At 37.9% G+C, this 16606-nt stretch overlaps 2 protein-coding genes across 3 annotated transcripts in view; one reads left to right on the top strand and one right to left on the bottom strand.

Annotated features, from left to right (window-relative positions):
- Positions 1 to 5738, bottom strand: part of LOC141017209 (dynein axonemal heavy chain 8-like) — a 29040-nt gene extending 23302 nt beyond the window's left edge. The window contains 16 exon segments of the mRNA XM_073491859.1: positions 123 to 239; positions 596 to 676; positions 752 to 939; positions 1088 to 1223; positions 1309 to 1428; positions 1556 to 1655; positions 1783 to 1859; positions 1987 to 2184; positions 2270 to 2413; positions 2522 to 2623; positions 2729 to 2836; positions 3336 to 3449; positions 4035 to 4211; positions 4526 to 4689; positions 4877 to 5063; positions 5656 to 5738. Of these exon segments, the coding sequence (XP_073347960.1) occupies positions 123 to 239; positions 596 to 676; positions 752 to 939; positions 1088 to 1223; positions 1309 to 1428; positions 1556 to 1655; positions 1783 to 1859; positions 1987 to 2184; positions 2270 to 2413; positions 2522 to 2623; positions 2729 to 2836; positions 3336 to 3449; positions 4035 to 4211; positions 4526 to 4689; positions 4877 to 5048 (1998 nt within the window). The 5' untranslated portion in view covers positions 5049 to 5063; positions 5656 to 5738.
- Positions 5739 to 12370: 6632 nt separating this feature from the next.
- Positions 12371 to 16033, top strand: calr3b (calreticulin 3b). Of its 2 annotated transcripts, XM_073490767.1 has the most exons (10): positions 12376 to 12525; positions 13001 to 13102; positions 13462 to 13665; positions 13757 to 13851; positions 13957 to 14166; positions 14337 to 14450; positions 14558 to 14701; positions 14783 to 14875; positions 14974 to 15135; positions 15267 to 15802. In XM_073490767.1, the coding sequence occupies exons 1-10, from the start codon at positions 12429 to 12431 to the stop codon at positions 15393 to 15395; spliced, it is 1350 nt and encodes a 449-aa protein (XP_073346868.1). In that variant the 5' UTR covers positions 12376 to 12428; the 3' UTR covers positions 15396 to 15802. The 2 variants fall into 2 exon arrangements, with proteins under 2 accessions (XP_073346867.1, XP_073346868.1); XM_073490766.1 differs by having other exon boundaries at positions 12371 to 12525; positions 14974 to 16033.
- The last annotated feature ends 573 nt before the right edge of the window (positions 16034 to 16606 follow it).

The following is a 16606-nucleotide window of genomic DNA, read 5'->3' as shown; positions in this document are numbered from 1 at the left end:
GAAGAAGGAATTAAACATAATGAATTAATTTGTAATCTTTTTCAGAATTCAATATACTTTATGGCAGTATCCATATCTGAAAGGGAATGAGAGCCAGAATTTGCTTTTATGAAGTACGATACCTTCTTGACAAGATGTTTGAGCTCAAACAAAGCAGTGTCAACATTTTCGAAGAACTTATCCAGGAGGCAGGATGACCAGGTGAGCAGCACTGACCCATGGCGTAGCACAGAGTCCACCTTGAAATTTACACAAAACATTGATTGATTGATTTAAAATTGATTGATTGATTTAAAACTTTGAAACACTGATTTAAGAAAAAGTAACTCTTTAAGATACAAAAGCCATAAAAATAAAAAATGTGACAAAGCCACTTCCACATCTATTCACACTGCCTGTAGCAAGCTTCAAATTAGATTTTTTTTCTTGCAAGGCAACTGACCGCAAAACAGTTTAAACGTTTTCACCGACTTGTGGCAACTATTCAATTATTATTTATGACAAAATTAAGTTATATATTCCTCAACATTTTGATATTTCATGAGTTTAGTTAGATTGTCCAGTTTTAAATGTACTGTATTAATAATCTGCTTACATCCTTTATTTTGGAAGACATCAAGCTGGCGAAGTCCTCAGGTATGATCTCACAAGTGGATTCATAATCCGCCAAAATGGTCTATTAAAAAAATGTATACAAGTCATTCTACATTTAAGTAACCCATCCATCTGTAAAAAATATGTGATGATTTACCTGTAGTCTGAGGTGATGGGCGTTTAGTTTGCTTTCAAACTTGACCAGACGCAAGGCCTGCTTTGGAACCTCCAGACCCATCTTCAACAAACACTTAGCCTCACGAATTACCTCAGTTACTTTAGAATCAAAGTTGACATATAATTTTCCAGTTGCTGGGTGACGAACCAGCAGTGTAATATTCAAGACTGTGATGAGGCAGAATAGGGAGAAAATATGTGAAACTGGTATTAACAGAATCCCATGATGTAACTTAACAAAGGGCATTGTGTGCTATTTAGATATCAACAGTATCAGTATAGTAACAAGTCATTCAGTAAGAGCTAGAAAACCAACCATTATCCAGTTTTGACACGTCATCCATCCACAGTCTGTGGTAAACAGTTTCAGACTCTACTAATGCAGCTGCAGTTTGATTGTACATTTTAACCACATCTTGTCCCTCAGGGCTGCACAGGATGTCCGAGTTGTCCTGTTGATGACAACAGATACGTTCAATGTTAAAATATTTCAGTGCAGGTAGTTTAAGTTGTTTTGATGGGGAAATATAGGCTTACTCTGATGTATGATATGGGTTCCTCTATTTTTTTGTAGAGGTGTCTGACCCAACTAATCCTTCCAGCCGCAGGAGGCATGTTTCGAGCTAATGGGGGGTCGTCTCTTTGTTTTTCATAGAGCTGCAAAGAAAATTAGTAGAAGTAAGTAGCTCTGTTCATTTAATCAAAAACTTCCATATTTGTCAATACATTTGATGATAAATGTATACTTATTCTCAGTATCTACTCTAGCATGAAGATGGGATACCTTTTTCACAAAGTTTAATTCTGAGGCATAATGCTTAAGAATTAGATCCAAGACGTTGGAAATTTCTTTGTTGAGACAGGGAAAGTTGAGCCTCTGAAAACTACAAATAAAGGAATTTATGAGACGTGTGTTAAACTTTTCTGATTATAATGCCAAATTATGCAAAGTTAAAATGATAAAGTTCAGTGCAATACTTAGCTTTTACTATAACACTATTTTATACTGACCGCTGTATGAGGCGTAGAGATTGCTGAGATGAGATGATCTTTGAGAAGCATGAACTCATAAATGCCTGCAGCTTGTTCTGCAGATAAGGATAGCAAAATGTTATTATGATCATCTACATTGTGAGCAATATTGAAAGGAGAGAAAGGGGAACAACAGTGGCTATGTACACTACAGATTGTAAACACACAAAAAAAGATACATACCTCAATTTGGCTGATTTGAACCATGAACTGAGCAAAATCTGTTTGGAATTCGGTTCCTCTTGGAGCCAACATATCATACTGCTTCCTTTTCAGATTCATGTATGCAGTGTTGAATTGTCTGACCAGCATCTCAGTGCCCTCAATGTTTGATTTTACAAGAGATTCAAACTTCTTGGACACTCCAATTATTTGTGTGATCTACAAGAGAAAATGCTTATTGTTACTTGGAAAGGCCTCATTGTAACAGTGGGATTTAAATTTAGGAATTTAGCATAGACCGCACCTTTTCACCTTGCCTGCAGAAGCCTTCAAACTTAGAAAAAATCTGCATCTCTGAAACTTCAAAGGGCTTTCCAGGTCTTTCCATTGTTTGTGTCTTTGTTTTCTGGAGGCAAGATTGATACTCCTGATACAAGCCGATACAGTCCTGTCAGTGATAAAACATGAAGGAAAAGAGTTACATGCTGATGTCAACATGCGTTATATTCAAATCTCATCAACAATACCACAGATTTAAGGTAGGTGCCATCATCACCTGCATTTTCCTGATGATGTCTTCAGCATCTTGGTCCCATATGAGAGATGAGCCATTGTCAGTAATATATGACCTGCATGCTGTAACCATCTGATTTGTGACCTAGACCATTTTTCAGGAACTCAATTAGTTTCATAAAAGAAATTGGATCCTTAGATTTTTTAAATGCAGCTTATATTTTTCTGACACCTTATACAATACACTTACTTTGACCAACAGTGCAGATATATTTTTACTTGTATTGTAGTACGGTGAAATGTGGTAAATCATTTGAATGGTGTTGATGACATTCTGCACACTTTCCCTCATAGTGACCTGAAATCAAATAAATCAACCAACTCTTAATAACGTGGAGGAGTCACTAATACTGCCTACTCTACTAATGGGATGCCTACATTGTTTCTAAAGTGTTTGGTGAGTATCAGTCTGAAAAACTAGATGGAGTGGTTGCCACCATAAACTTTGTATAGTTTAAGACAAGTTTAATCCTGTTGGGAACAAATCGCAAGGCCTGTTAAACCTTGTCACTGTTTCCTGATAAGTGCAAGCACAGCTCAAAGCACAGCTGTCTAAATACTGTTTCTGCTGTGTCTTTAATTAAAACCTGATATCCACTAGAGGTCACTGTACCTACGTTTTTACCTACACCTGCTGCACACATGGCATCTGAAACGGTTTACTTATTCACTATTCACATTATCAACATCAACAGTATATCGTATGGCATTGACAATTTATTTCAGTCTACTATTTACTGTATAGTATTTCCTTACCTTTAGAAACAACACTACAAAATTATATTATTGACGCATACCGGGTCACTGTTGTAAAGAGGCTGACAGACTTTCTCCAGTGTTTTCAGCGACTTCACATTGTCTTTGGCCTCATTGGTGTGATATGTTATCCTGGCATCCAACTCCCACCACATCTAAACAGACACAGGTTTATTTTTTTTTAACAAACCTTTAGTCCATTAAAGTTCCTTTTTCAAGTAACTACACCAGAACCCAGTTATGTTTTCAGTTTGCAGTATACTCAAAAACAATCAAAAAACAACAACAAAAAAACAGAAAGTTGGATCATATGTGTGACATCTTGATAGAATGTCTTAAAAAGAGTTATCAAGAATCAATAATGACATGGATTCATTTCCAGCTGATGGAAAGAGAATATTTCAGTACCAGAATTAGACATTTAAGATAACATGTGACATTAACACTCTCAAAAAACAAAACAACAACTCTAGCAGCACTTTAAAGCAGGCAGACTACCTATTATGAATGAATCCTAAATTGGACAAGAATTCTTCATCCTCCTAGAATGATATTTACTATATCTCATGCAAGAATAGAATTTCCTATACATAATTTCAACAGTAATTTGTCTTGTTTATTTTACAATTATTAGTCATAGTGTGCCTGTAAACACAATAAACCAAAATCCTGGTAAAAATCCTGTGCAATAAATGATTAATACATATGTTTGCTGAAGTCAAATACTCAAGCATCCGTACCTTCATAATCTTGGACCGGCTGATATGAAGCACCATTACCACTGCTTTACACTCTGGGCCTTTGATGTGATTGATGATGGAGTTAAACTTTGAAGACATCTTTCTCCAGTGTTCTAACTCACTCAATGGTCCAGCAGAATCAACAGCTTTTCTTAGCTGATCATTTACAATCAGGACCTGATGATTATGGATACAGAGAAAGATTACAATTTCCTTCTTTAAAGGCAGCAATTCAAACAGTCTACAATCTCTTTTAGAAGGTGATGTGCTTCAACATTTCAAAATATGGGCTTTATTCACCATGGAATACGTGATGTCCAATCATTTTCATTTGGACCAACTACACAGACCCTAAACATGCTTTGAGATGATGTCTGAATGACATCTTAATGACATTGTAATGTTTGAGTCTTGGTTCTCTGACCTTTTTCTGTCGACATACATTTGACTCTGTTACTGTGGTAATAACAAAAAAAAGATATTTTACCAACCCGTTCGATTTGCTTATACCACTGCATCAGAATTTCTTCCAGTTGATGCACCATGTCAAAGTCAGCAGCCGCAACTTTCATGTCACCAAGAGTTACCAATTTAGAGAAGTCAATATCTGTGACTGTTTTCAGATGAACAATACTCTCATTGCTCATCTGGAGGTCTAGAGTACGAACAAAACAGACACAGTAGAAGATCATCAAAATAAAGGCCACCATTTTGCAATAATTATATCATTGACAGACCATGAAACAAATGATAACTTTAAATCGACAGTTAATTCCCTCTTAATGTCAACTTATAGTGGACAAAATATGCAAATTACAACTTTAAGAATAAAAAAGGCTTACCATCTAAGGTGCTAAGACAACGTTCTATTGTGTACTTGAAGTTCTTTTTTATTTTTTCTCCACGTCTAGTCTTATCCAAGACGCCCCAATTTTGTGCTGCATCAAGGGCTGGTAGTACAAAGTTGAAGGCATTCCTTGCTCCTTTCAGGAGGCCATCTCTGGCATCAACCATTGAAAAGAAGATCTCCTACAAAGCAACAAGGCAAGATCATACATCTCTAAAAAGTAGCTTAGTGTCAGTTACATGGTCATCAGCAGTGAGCATCTTTCTAGGTATTACAACATGTGTGTTTTCAATGACAATAGTTGCCAACTTTTCCCAAACAAAGTAGAGTTCTCAAATGATTAGTTTCATCTGGCTGGTTAGTGTGCTACTGAGTAAAATCTACTGTTTCGTTCATTTTAAATGGTGTGAAAAACTGTAGACTTGTCAGATTTATTAGTGTCAACTTAGAACAAACAGAACTTAGTAGTCATGGGTCTGTCTGACTTGAAATTTTTCAAAATTCCTAATATTATATCCTAATATATAATAAAATAATATATCCTAATATTCCCAAGATGTAGCAAATCCGCATGACCTCTTCTCTTCTCTCATCTCTGTAATTTTACATAGATCCATATCTACAATAAAAACTTTGACTGTTACATATTACTATTTTAGCCCACAATTAATTATAATTGCAGCACTTAACATACAGTAATTCTACATAACAAAAAAAAGTTAAAGAATTACAATTACAGAACCACATCAATTTACACATACAAGACTGTCTTACCTCATGTATCTTTTCTGAATTCACAGGAATGTCAACTCTACTCCTTGTGAAAGAGCAGCAAACACCTGTAAGGGATGTCTGTGACAAATTGGCTACATACAGCCTCAGTACTTTCTGCCCTTTGGTTGTCCCAGGATATGAGCGTCCACACTCTGAAATTAAATCCAAATACTTTGATGAGATGAAAAAGTGGTATAGACCTGTAAAATTCTTCACTTCTGATATCAACCCTGTGTACTAAAGTTTGAACATTCAACCATTCGGGGAGAAGTACAGTCCAATAAGTTTGTTAGACTTGGTTAAGACTTAAACTAGAAAATGTAGACTTCCCAAAATTATACAAATGACCTATCTAAAAATGGAGCCATTCTGTCAGACACAAGACAGATCCATGACTTATTTTTTATGAATACAACTGTCTGTCTTGTGAATAACTTGTTGCTATCATTTTGGTTTCAGTTAAAAGGAATCCATCTTGGCTGGTTTGTTTCCTTTATTAAAAGTTACCACGTAAGAAAATTTATAGATTTTTGTGGGTTCTGATATTTAGATTAGTTATTTGTATTTTAGATTTCTAAATTTTTCTGGCACTTCAGTTTTAGAAAAATTACACACTCTAACCATGGACTATTTCAAACCAATGTTATCCAGCATATAATACTAAAATAAAGACAGTCTCATGACAAGTAGATGTGGCATGCTGACAATGCAAAATTGTTGTTGTACCTACCTGGTCCTGGGATATCAGACTCTTGATACACGAAGGAAATGGTTTTAGAACCTCCTTTGGCAAAGAAATCATCAAAAGCAGCCAGCTATTTAACATGGAAACAAAGACAGAAATACATCTTTCAACACTATTGACATGGCAACATAGCATGAAAGACACCTTGTTCCTGTCATCTCGAAAGAAACATTTCTGATCATGAAAAATCTTCTTCGCAAGAATCAAGGATGAAGAGCACCACAATAATACTGCATTACAGTATGAATAAATCAATATGATCTGTTGTGTGTTTGGGCAATTTGCAATAATACTGGAAACATCATAAACCTTTGCCATCATGCAGTTGATGCTTTGAACCAAAACCAAAAGCAGGAACTTAATCTGGCCAATTGAATGTCATCAAACTACTGTGTCTGTTATTGTTGGAAGCATGTGTGTTAATGACACTCAAGGTTTCCATCTGGAAGGTAAAATGAGAAGGTACAACTGCTACATATTTTGCAAACAGGATTTCTTTGTACAATTGCCAAGTCTTGTCACTCTCATTTCTTTTGCTCCAGGTCTCTGAACAAAAGAGATTGTGGCCACATGGAAGATCAGACCACTGGAATAATAAATTACCTCTATTATAGGATATTATGTGCATTGATTGTCAAAATCCATGGGAAAAACTTACAGATGAAGAATCTAAAATAAATTCCTCTGCTGCTGTTGGCTCCAAGGACAGCCTGTCAGCCAGGATGTCAATCATGTACTTGTGTGCAGGGGTGAGGAGCTTCTTACGTTCTTCTCTTGCCTGCTTAAATTTGGCCTAAGGAGGGAAATAGTTGTAAATAGTAGTCATTTTACTTGCACATGTAAAAATGCTGTACCACACTTGCATTACTTAAATGGACTTTCGTACTTTTACTCTGTTAGACTTTGTTTAAAGGTTTAAATCATTTACCTGAGTTCCATGCTTAATTGCCTTTGGATCATGTGCATCCATCATAAAGAGCTCAGGCAAAATCCCCTCCTGTGCTGTTGAAAAACTCAATTCTTCTCCTTATCCTCTCTGGATTAAATCAAAAAACAAAATTAGCCAGCCACTAGAACTGGAGCCTCGGGTACTTTTTCTCTCTAGTTTAGTAGATCTAGGAAATACAATTACAGTTATTTCTATGACAAAGCCCAACAGATCTGGAAATATCAGTAAGCTGATTAATGTGTTGGTTTTTTGTTTATTTGTCATCAGAAGAGGGCGGTTTTTAATCAAGCTGACATTCATATTATATATTAACGTTACATATTTGCAGTGATGGAATGTAACTAAGTTAAATACAATTTTGAGGTACTTTTACTTTACTTGAGTATTTCCATGTTCTGCTACTCTATACTTGCATTCCAGTACATTTTGGAGGCAAATATTTTACCTTTACTCCACTACATTTATTTGATTACTTTAAATACTAGTTACTTTGCAGATTACTAGTTGAATCAGAGCCAGTTAAATTTATTTATCTTATCTGAAATTAGACAAAAAAAAACAGTGTTTCAAAAGCTGAATATCAGATCTGATAATTGGGCAAACTGCTAATCAGTTGACTCAGAGTAGTGTATATATACATGTAAATATTAATAATTTACTTGGACTTTTACCAAACTAATAATTTAAAATGTTATTTTTACTTTTACTCAGGTATGATCTCTGAGTACTGTACACAACACTGCTTTTACTCAAGTATGACTTCTAGACAACAACACTGATTTCATGTAGTTTGGTTTGAAATCATGCATGGCATTAAGCTACATGAGTAAGTACATTTAAAATCCGCTACTTCGTACGACTTTTACTGAAGTACTTTCACTCTAACCAAAGCAATATTTTCACATAATATCTTTACTTTTACTCAAGTATGACCTTTTGGGTAGTTTTAACAACACTGTATATTTGTGCGGCGGGATATGATGTCCTCCAGAAATACGCACTAGCATTAACACACTCGGACGGGCAGCCGAACGTAATGGCTGGCTAACGTCCAACTGGTTTCAAGCTAGCTATTTTAACTGTTGAACAGGCTTATCGGTATCGCAAGCACACTCGTTACTCAAACTTAAAGTGAAATAAGTGTAAAAGCTAGTAAGTAACTTATAACTAACCGTAAAGTTACGTTTACTGTAACGTTAAGCAAGTTAATTAAAGTTTTGCAATGACATTGTGATAATCGAGCTAGCTAACATTAATTAACCGTTAGCATTCTTCAGACAGACAATTTGCGATTAGCCAACATCTTATCTCCTCTCACATTTAACATATTATCCGTCCTGATTAAAATTAACTCACCGGATAAAATTAGAGATGCCTGCTGGCCACATTTTCTGTCTGTGCTGTTTCTCTTTTCCAAGTATGTAGTAGAAGTTTTGTCGACGTGTTTCTGCTTCTTCGCGGCTGACTCCTCATCCAGATGCAGCCGTTAACGTTGTTTAACGTTCACCGTTACACGCCACGCTCTCCGTCCGTTAGCGCAAGTGATGACGTAGTGATGCGCGAGTTGAACTTCGGCTAACGTTCACGTGCACACAGGCCCGTCCCTCAGTCGGTCTGCGGGCTTGTTAGAGGTATCAGTGTACTTGTCCGTGTATTTCTTTCAGGTGCAGCTCTAGTTTTTCTGATCTTGCACTTCGTTTCAATTAACCTGAGTTTGCTGTCAAGCTTCCTTGCAAACCGGCCTCCTCCAAGCCAGTGTTGTAGCCTTAAAGTCATACTAGAGTAAAAGTAAAGATATTATGTTAAAATATTACGTTGGCAAAAGTCAGTGGCACCTGAGTAAAGCTATTAAAGTATATGATATTAAATATACTCAAGTATCAAAAGTAATTTGTTGGCAATAAATGTTCTCACAGTGGCTCAAGCAGCATACAACCTGCAAAGTAACTAGTAACTAAAGTTATCAAATACTTGTATTAAAGTAAAGAGTACAATATTTGCCACCAAACTGTAGTGGAGTGAAAGTATAATGTAGCAGAAAGTGGAAATAAAGTAGAAGTACCTTAAAATTGTAGTTACATGACTGGGATATGTATGGATCAGATGTTCAGCATCAGTGTTTTCTTGTATGCCATCGCCAATAAATGACATTTTATATTAATTATTGATTGTATTATATAATACATTTTACTTTGGCGCCAATGCAGCATACAATCTGCAAAGTAACTAGTAACTAAAGTTATCAAAATGATGTAGTGGAGTACATAAAAGTACAATATTTGCCTCCAAACTGCAGTGGATTGGAAGTATAAAGTAGCAGAAACTGGAAATATTAAAGTAAAGTACAAGTACCTTAGAATTGTTACAAGTACAAGTTACAAAATTGTATCTACCTTACTGAAGTAAACGTACTTAGTTACATTCCATAACTAGCTGTTATTATAATGATATTAAAAGAGTAGTGTGAAAAAAAAAATCAAAAAATTAAGGCAAAGGTAGATTATCAGCATTTTTCTGATCAGAATCAGTGTTTTCGTATGCGATTGCCAATAAAATGAATTTTGTATTAATTGTATTATATAATATGATAACAATGATGATGATGATTAATTTCATTATTGTATAATGCACAAATAATGTGCCTGTTACATGCTCCCCCTCTGCTGGCCAGGATGTGTCGCTATTGCTGATGCTTGGCCTCCTGCCTCTCCAGGTGATGGCGGTTTGGCTGATAAAGGATGGGCACTTAGTCCATTCAACCTGACACTGACCAGAGATGCAGTCAGTCAGCCTGGCTGTGGTATTAGGTTTTGTTTTATGTTTATCTGATGGGTGAGGTAATCTAGTTTTTGTGGCTTTGTTTTAATTAGGTTTAGTTGTTCCTTTGTGTGAGGGTAGAGGGTTAACCCCCAGCTCTGATGGCCCTGGTGGGTTGGTCTGGATGGCTGCTCTTTTGTTTATTTTGGCCAGTCCCTCAGTTTATTTGATTGTTGGTTTGTTTGTCTTGTGTTAGACCTCATTTGAAGGGGGACGTAATACAAATAGGGGGCTGGTCCTAACTAAATAAGGGTAGGTTTTGTGTACCCTCTAGATGTTGGCTTAGTGGCAGTAAGCCTGGGTAGCCTGTAGTTTGTTAGTAGCCAGTGGTACTGTGTGTTACTATTGTAGGGGTTTGGGTAACTTTGGACACAGTTTTGTTGGTTACTTTGTAGTAGTGTTTGTTGCAGGGCAGTGCTTTTGGTACCGAGTTTGCAGTGAGTTGCTGTTTAAGGCACCAGGGTTTTTGTGCCGTAGGCTGTCTGTTGCCTTTTGAAGATGGAGTTTGAGTTGGCTTAGTTTGAGGACGCTCGTACTCTTGAGGTATTCGACTTGTGTACTGAAGATAATCTGCTCATAATTGCAGACCATTATGAAGTAGCTGTGACGAGAAAGTCTAGGAAGCATATTATTAAGGCGGAGGTATATGCCGTCTCAGTAGATAAAAAAGGTCTCTTGCCGCACTTTCAGAGTGCTCCTAAAATTCCCGAGCAGTCGAGTCAGTTTGTGGATGGTGCGGTAAGACTTAAAGAGTTGGAGGTTGAGCTGCAGCGGCTGTCCTTGAGGGAGAAAGAGCTGCAGCTGCACAATGACCTGGAGACTAAAAAGCTTGAGTTTCGCTTGCGCAAGTTAAAGCTTGGTGTCGCCTCTCAAGCTGCCGCAAAGTCCACAGAGTTTGACGTAAGCAAAAACATCCGCTTAGTTCCTCCTTTTTTAATGAGGAGGAAGTTGATCAGTATTCGTTTTGTTTGAGCGGGTGGCTTCTACACTGAAATGGCCAAAAAAATGGACGCTGTTGTTACAGAGTGTCTTAACCGGTAAAGTTTAAAGGAAGGTAAAATTATTAATTAAACGGCAAACAAATAAAGGAAAAAAAACCCTAAACAAATAAACTGACGGACTGGCCAAAATAAACAAGAGCAGCCACCCAGACCAACCCACCAGGGCCGTCAGAGCTGGGGGTTAACCCTCTACCCTAACACAAAGGAACAACTAAACCTAATTAAAACAAAGCCACGAAAACTAGACTACCTCACCCATCAGATAAACATAAAACAAAACATAATACCACAGCCAGCCTCCAGGCTGACTGACTGCATCTCTGGTCAGCGTCAGGTTGAATGGAGTAAGAGCAAGAAAGAGAGCCTATAGTGCCCTACCCCTTCTTATTGGCCATCCTTAATCAGCCAGACCGTCGTCACCTGCAAAGGCAGGAGGCCAAGCATCAGCCACAGCGACACATCCTGGCCAGCAGAGGGGGAGCATGTAACAGTGCCCAGCCCATATTGGCTTACAAGACACCATTATCAGAGAAAAGAACAAACAGACCAGAAACCAGAGCAGCAACATATAGACTGCATTCCAAACATTCCATTATTCAGTAATCATCTGTGCCCCAAAACATTTCTTGATGTTGAGCAGACATTTAATTCAGAGCAGGACATCTTAACTCATCATAATAAGTACGATACACACACAAAATGTGATTCATTGTCATCTTCTCCTAATTCACGTAATTCACACAACCTGTTGTCCTCCTGGATATTTGACTTTGACTCCAATGCAGCATGTAATCTGAAATGTAACTAACTTTAGTAACTTAAGTTACCAAATACATGTAATTAAGTAAAAAGTACAACATTTGAAAATGGAAATACACAAGTAAAGTAAAAGTACCTCAAAACTGTACTTAAGTAGAGTAGGTTAGACACATCATCGTTAGTAGTAATGACTGCCCAGTCATCTTACTGATGACTACTTTATTTTGTACATGTATTATTTGGCTCCTCCTACTGGACTAGTGGTGTCATAACAAGGTCTAAATGATAAACCAACCACTGATCCTGGACCAGCCTGTGGAGACGTCATATGTTTCGTGGTCTACTGTGATTGGTCCAGACACACCGTCTTGTTGTCCAATGACAGGCAGACATCTGTTCGCTGGAGCGACTCTAAAATATTCCCCTCTCTTCCTTCTCCACACACGGTATTCACAAGTGCTACTCAGCGAGGGTGCCGCTAGCAGTGGAAAGTAGAGCTGAGATGGGGAAAATGCAAGTTTTGGGTGTAGTTGCGGTCATATTGGCAGTTTACTGCGTACATGCGACTGTTTACTTTCGGGAGGAGTTTCTGGACGGTGGTAAGTTTGGCCTAGACATTTCTAACGTTAGGTTTCTTGTGCAGGAGGGTAATTCATTGCATGTTAGCTTGACTGTTAGCCATTATCTTTTTATTTAATTAATTTATTTATTTTTAACAGCTGTCATCGTGAGTTTCATTATTTAAGCCTGTCCTTTTCAGGAAACACTTTTTTTTCAATCGATGATTCAGTGAAAAATACTTCCTGTCTCAGTTTCCTAACTTCATCTGGGTTGTTAGCTAGCGACGTTTAGCAAGGCCCCAAAGCTAGCAAACGTAATACCCTAACCTATACCACTGACATCTGAGTTGCTAGTTATTGCCTAAGTTAAGCAACTAACGAATTTCGTCGATTTGACTGAAGACTAAACAATGAGTGAACAGATGAGCAAAATGATTTTCAGGGAGCAGATTGATGTTTTTTAAGTCGCCCCAAATGTTAAACATCAGCAAACTCACTTTGATTTCCTTCTCAGATGAGTGGAGAAGTCGCTGGGTGAACTCCAAACACAAATCTGACTATGGAGAGTGGAAGCTAACAGCTGGCAGCTTCTATGGAGATGCTGAGAAAGATAAAGGTAAACCACTCACCACAGTGAAGCCACTGAATGTAAAACAAGAATGAGTCTGGCTGAAAGGCACCTTTTTCCTCTTTTGAGAACAACATATGAAATGAATTAATACAAAGATTCTCTAGTTTCAATCTGATTCTACAGATTGAATGTTTACTGAGTAAACAATCACAGTACTGCTTTCCTGGACTTTGCATTGTTTCAAACAGCTCTTCTATCTGAATCTATTTTTATATACATAACTTTAACTCTCTTGGTGTGTCTTTTTTTTGTTTTTGTTTTTTTGTTATGAAGTTCCCATTCTGTTGACCAAACCTATTTTGTGAGCGTCTTGTGAAATGTTTGTTTTAAACTTTCTTTTTCAGGTCTGCAAACAAGCCAGGATGCTCGATTCTATGCAACCTCTGCCCGTTTTGAGCCTTTCAGCAACGAGGGCAAGTCTCTGGTCATTCAGTTTTCAGTCAAGCATGAGCAGAAGATTGACTGTGGTGGTGGCTATGTGAAGGTCTTCCCCGGTGACTTGGATCAGACTGCGATGCATGGAGAATCCTCATATCACATCATGTTTGGTAAGAAATTACATTCATGGTAATGGGTGTTTTTAACTGAATTGTCACGACAGGATCTGGAACATCTAATAAATAAATTAATTTCACCCAGGCCCTGATATCTGTGGCTACAGCACCAAGAAAGTCCACGTCATCTTCAATTACAAGGGCAAGAATCACCTCATCAAAAAAGAGATTAAGTGCAAGGTAATTCTGGCTTTTTATATGTGGAAAAAATATTTTTCTTATAATATACAAACATGCTCTACCTCTCCACCTGTGGCTTAATCCAAACACTTCTGTTTCTTCTAGGATGATGAGCTGACCCACATTTACACACTGATCCTGAATCCAGATCAGACCTATGAGGTGAAGATTGACAACGAGAAGGTAGAATCTGGCAGTCTGGAGGAGGACTGGGACTTCCTGCCTCCTAAGAAAATCAAGGACCCTGAAGCCAAGAAGCCAGAGGACTGGGATGACCGTGCCAAGATTGACGATGCTGATGACACTAAGCCTGAGGTGAATAAACTTAATAAAGTTAATCGACGTCTTTCAGCCTTAAAACATGTTGACGAGAGGAGTGTTTATCCATTTGTTTCTCTCCCAGATTTCCTTGCTTTTCAAGAGGTCAGTAACATCCACAATTCTGTTCATTCACCTTCCATTTTTTCCACTTGTTCTTCTTTTAGGACTGGGACAAAGCTGAAAACATTCCAGACCCTGATGCTAAAAAGCCTGAAGACTGGGATGAGGATATGGATGGAGAATGGGAACCACCTATGATCCCCAACCCAGAGTACAAGGTAGGCTTAAGATGGATAGTCATCCATGGAGCTTATGCCTAAGAAATGCTTAACATCAGTCTGCTAAAACCTTTGCAGCCAGGTAAATAATATTTTCTGTATTTCAGGGAGAATGGAAACCCAAGCAGATCGACAACCCCAACTACAAAGGATCCTGGGTGCATCCTGAGATTGACAATCCTGAATACAGCCCTGATTCAACCATCTACAAGTTTGACAACATTGGTGTTTTAGGTCTTGATCTCTGGCAGGTGAGAACGAAGGAGATCATCTTTGTTAACGCTGTAGTGATGCTTGAACTGAAGTGTAACATTTGTTACTGTTTGTCTCAGGTGAAATCTGGAACCATCTTTGACAACTTCCTGATCACAGATGACGTGAAGGAGGCAGAGGACATTGCAAACGAGACTTGGGGTGTGACAAAGGTATGTTGATATTCATTCCATATTTTATCATTTGTACAAAACATGGTACTGTTGCCAGTGAGATGCTGAATGGATTAATTAATGAACTGTAACCACAGGAACCAGAGAGGAAAATGAAACAGGACCAAGATGACCTGAAACGAAAAGAAGAGGAAGAGAAGACCAAAGAGCAAGCCACTGAAGCTGACGATGAGGAGGAAGAGGATGAGGAAGATGACGACCTGGATGAGGAGGAAGAAACAAAGGACGACATGGAGGAGGCCCTTTCAGAAATGGATGACGAGGAAGCAAAGGCCAAGGATGAGCTTTGAGGAGGGTGTCCAGAGATTTTGTCTGCCCCTCCTTTAGAAACTCTGTCCTATATTTTCCAGGGGTATTGTGGCTGCTGTGCATCCTTTCCCTGAGATCTGGACACAACACAACTTGGGGGCATTTGTACTGTAGTGTAGGGTTGCAAGCGGATGTTGATGAACTTAGTTTCTCTTTCATTTTGGTCATGATATTACCCTTTTGCCCTTGAACTGCTGGTTTGATTCTAAGGTTTCCCACAATCAGAGTCCATTAATAACTCATTTTGTTATAACAGACATTGACATCTGTTATCTTGATTGTCTTGATCTACACATCTATGTTATTTGCGGATTCCCTTGCACAGGCTGCACAGTTTACCAGAAGCTGTGGTAAAAATGACAAAGTGAGATATGGATTAGCCAATCAGATGTTATCCTTATTATCCCATTGTCCTCTTGCAGCCTGGTGAAATATAAAATGCACATAACTGAACTTACAATGCACAAACTGTAAGACTTCACAAATCGCAAAATACAGACAAATCAAAACTGTAATGTAATGTAACTTATTTTGATTATGGCTGTAGCACTGACTTCTTATTTTCCCTTTAAAAACACTCTTTAAGGCACACTTGAATGAAGTGTTCAGACATTAATTAATCATCATCAATGTGCAAAATGAAATTGTTTTTTGACATTTAAATGGGATGAATTCAACCTGCCTCTAATGTGATTTAAATCCTGAAAGTCTGGAGAAACAGATGATGAGCCCCTGGTGTGACTTTGACATCGCAAAGGGTCACACGCTTATTTTTATTGGACAGAATGTTATTGATACCAAAGTTTTTATTAAAAGATTATAACCTTATTGACTGCTCATATTTTCAACTGCATATGCACATTTTGGAAGCACATACTTAAAATGTATACCACTTGACTTAACACTCCTTAACAGGTTTCCATAGAAATTACTTTCTCCTGTGACACGAGGGTTGGCGGGTTTAGGCTGAATAAAACTGGGTGGGGAAAGATATCACCAATCATTACCACCGCTAAGGTGCCCTTAAACAAGGCCTTTAACCCCAGCTGATCCAGTGGAGCTGCTCAGAGGCAAGCAGATCAGACTGGTTGTACTAAACAGCTTCCGGGTGTGAATGTATAACTGAGCATGATCAGTGAACCCCCACTGAATAAATAAAGGTTAAAAAACAAATATCCATCAGCACTCCTGTTGCTGCAATACCACAAAGCTGCAGGTTGACAGCTTGCCAATCTTAATTTGGTACATGCACCATATAAGCAAAACATCAGAAAAATACAATTACAGACGAATACATATATCAAGTTTTAGACGTATTAGACACATGGGCTCTTGACAAGACAGGGCCTCAAGACTTGGTAGTAAAAAAACCAAAAAACTTTATATTATGATACAGGAGTG

This window comes from Pagrus major, chromosome 21, assembly GCF_040436345.1.
Source record: "Pagrus major chromosome 21, Pma_NU_1.0".
NCBI classification, from domain to species: Eukaryota; Metazoa; Chordata; class Actinopteri; order Spariformes; family Sparidae; genus Pagrus; species Pagrus major.
Note: the sequence above shows the minus strand (reverse complement) of the source record. Positions and strands in the feature narration are given on the sequence as shown.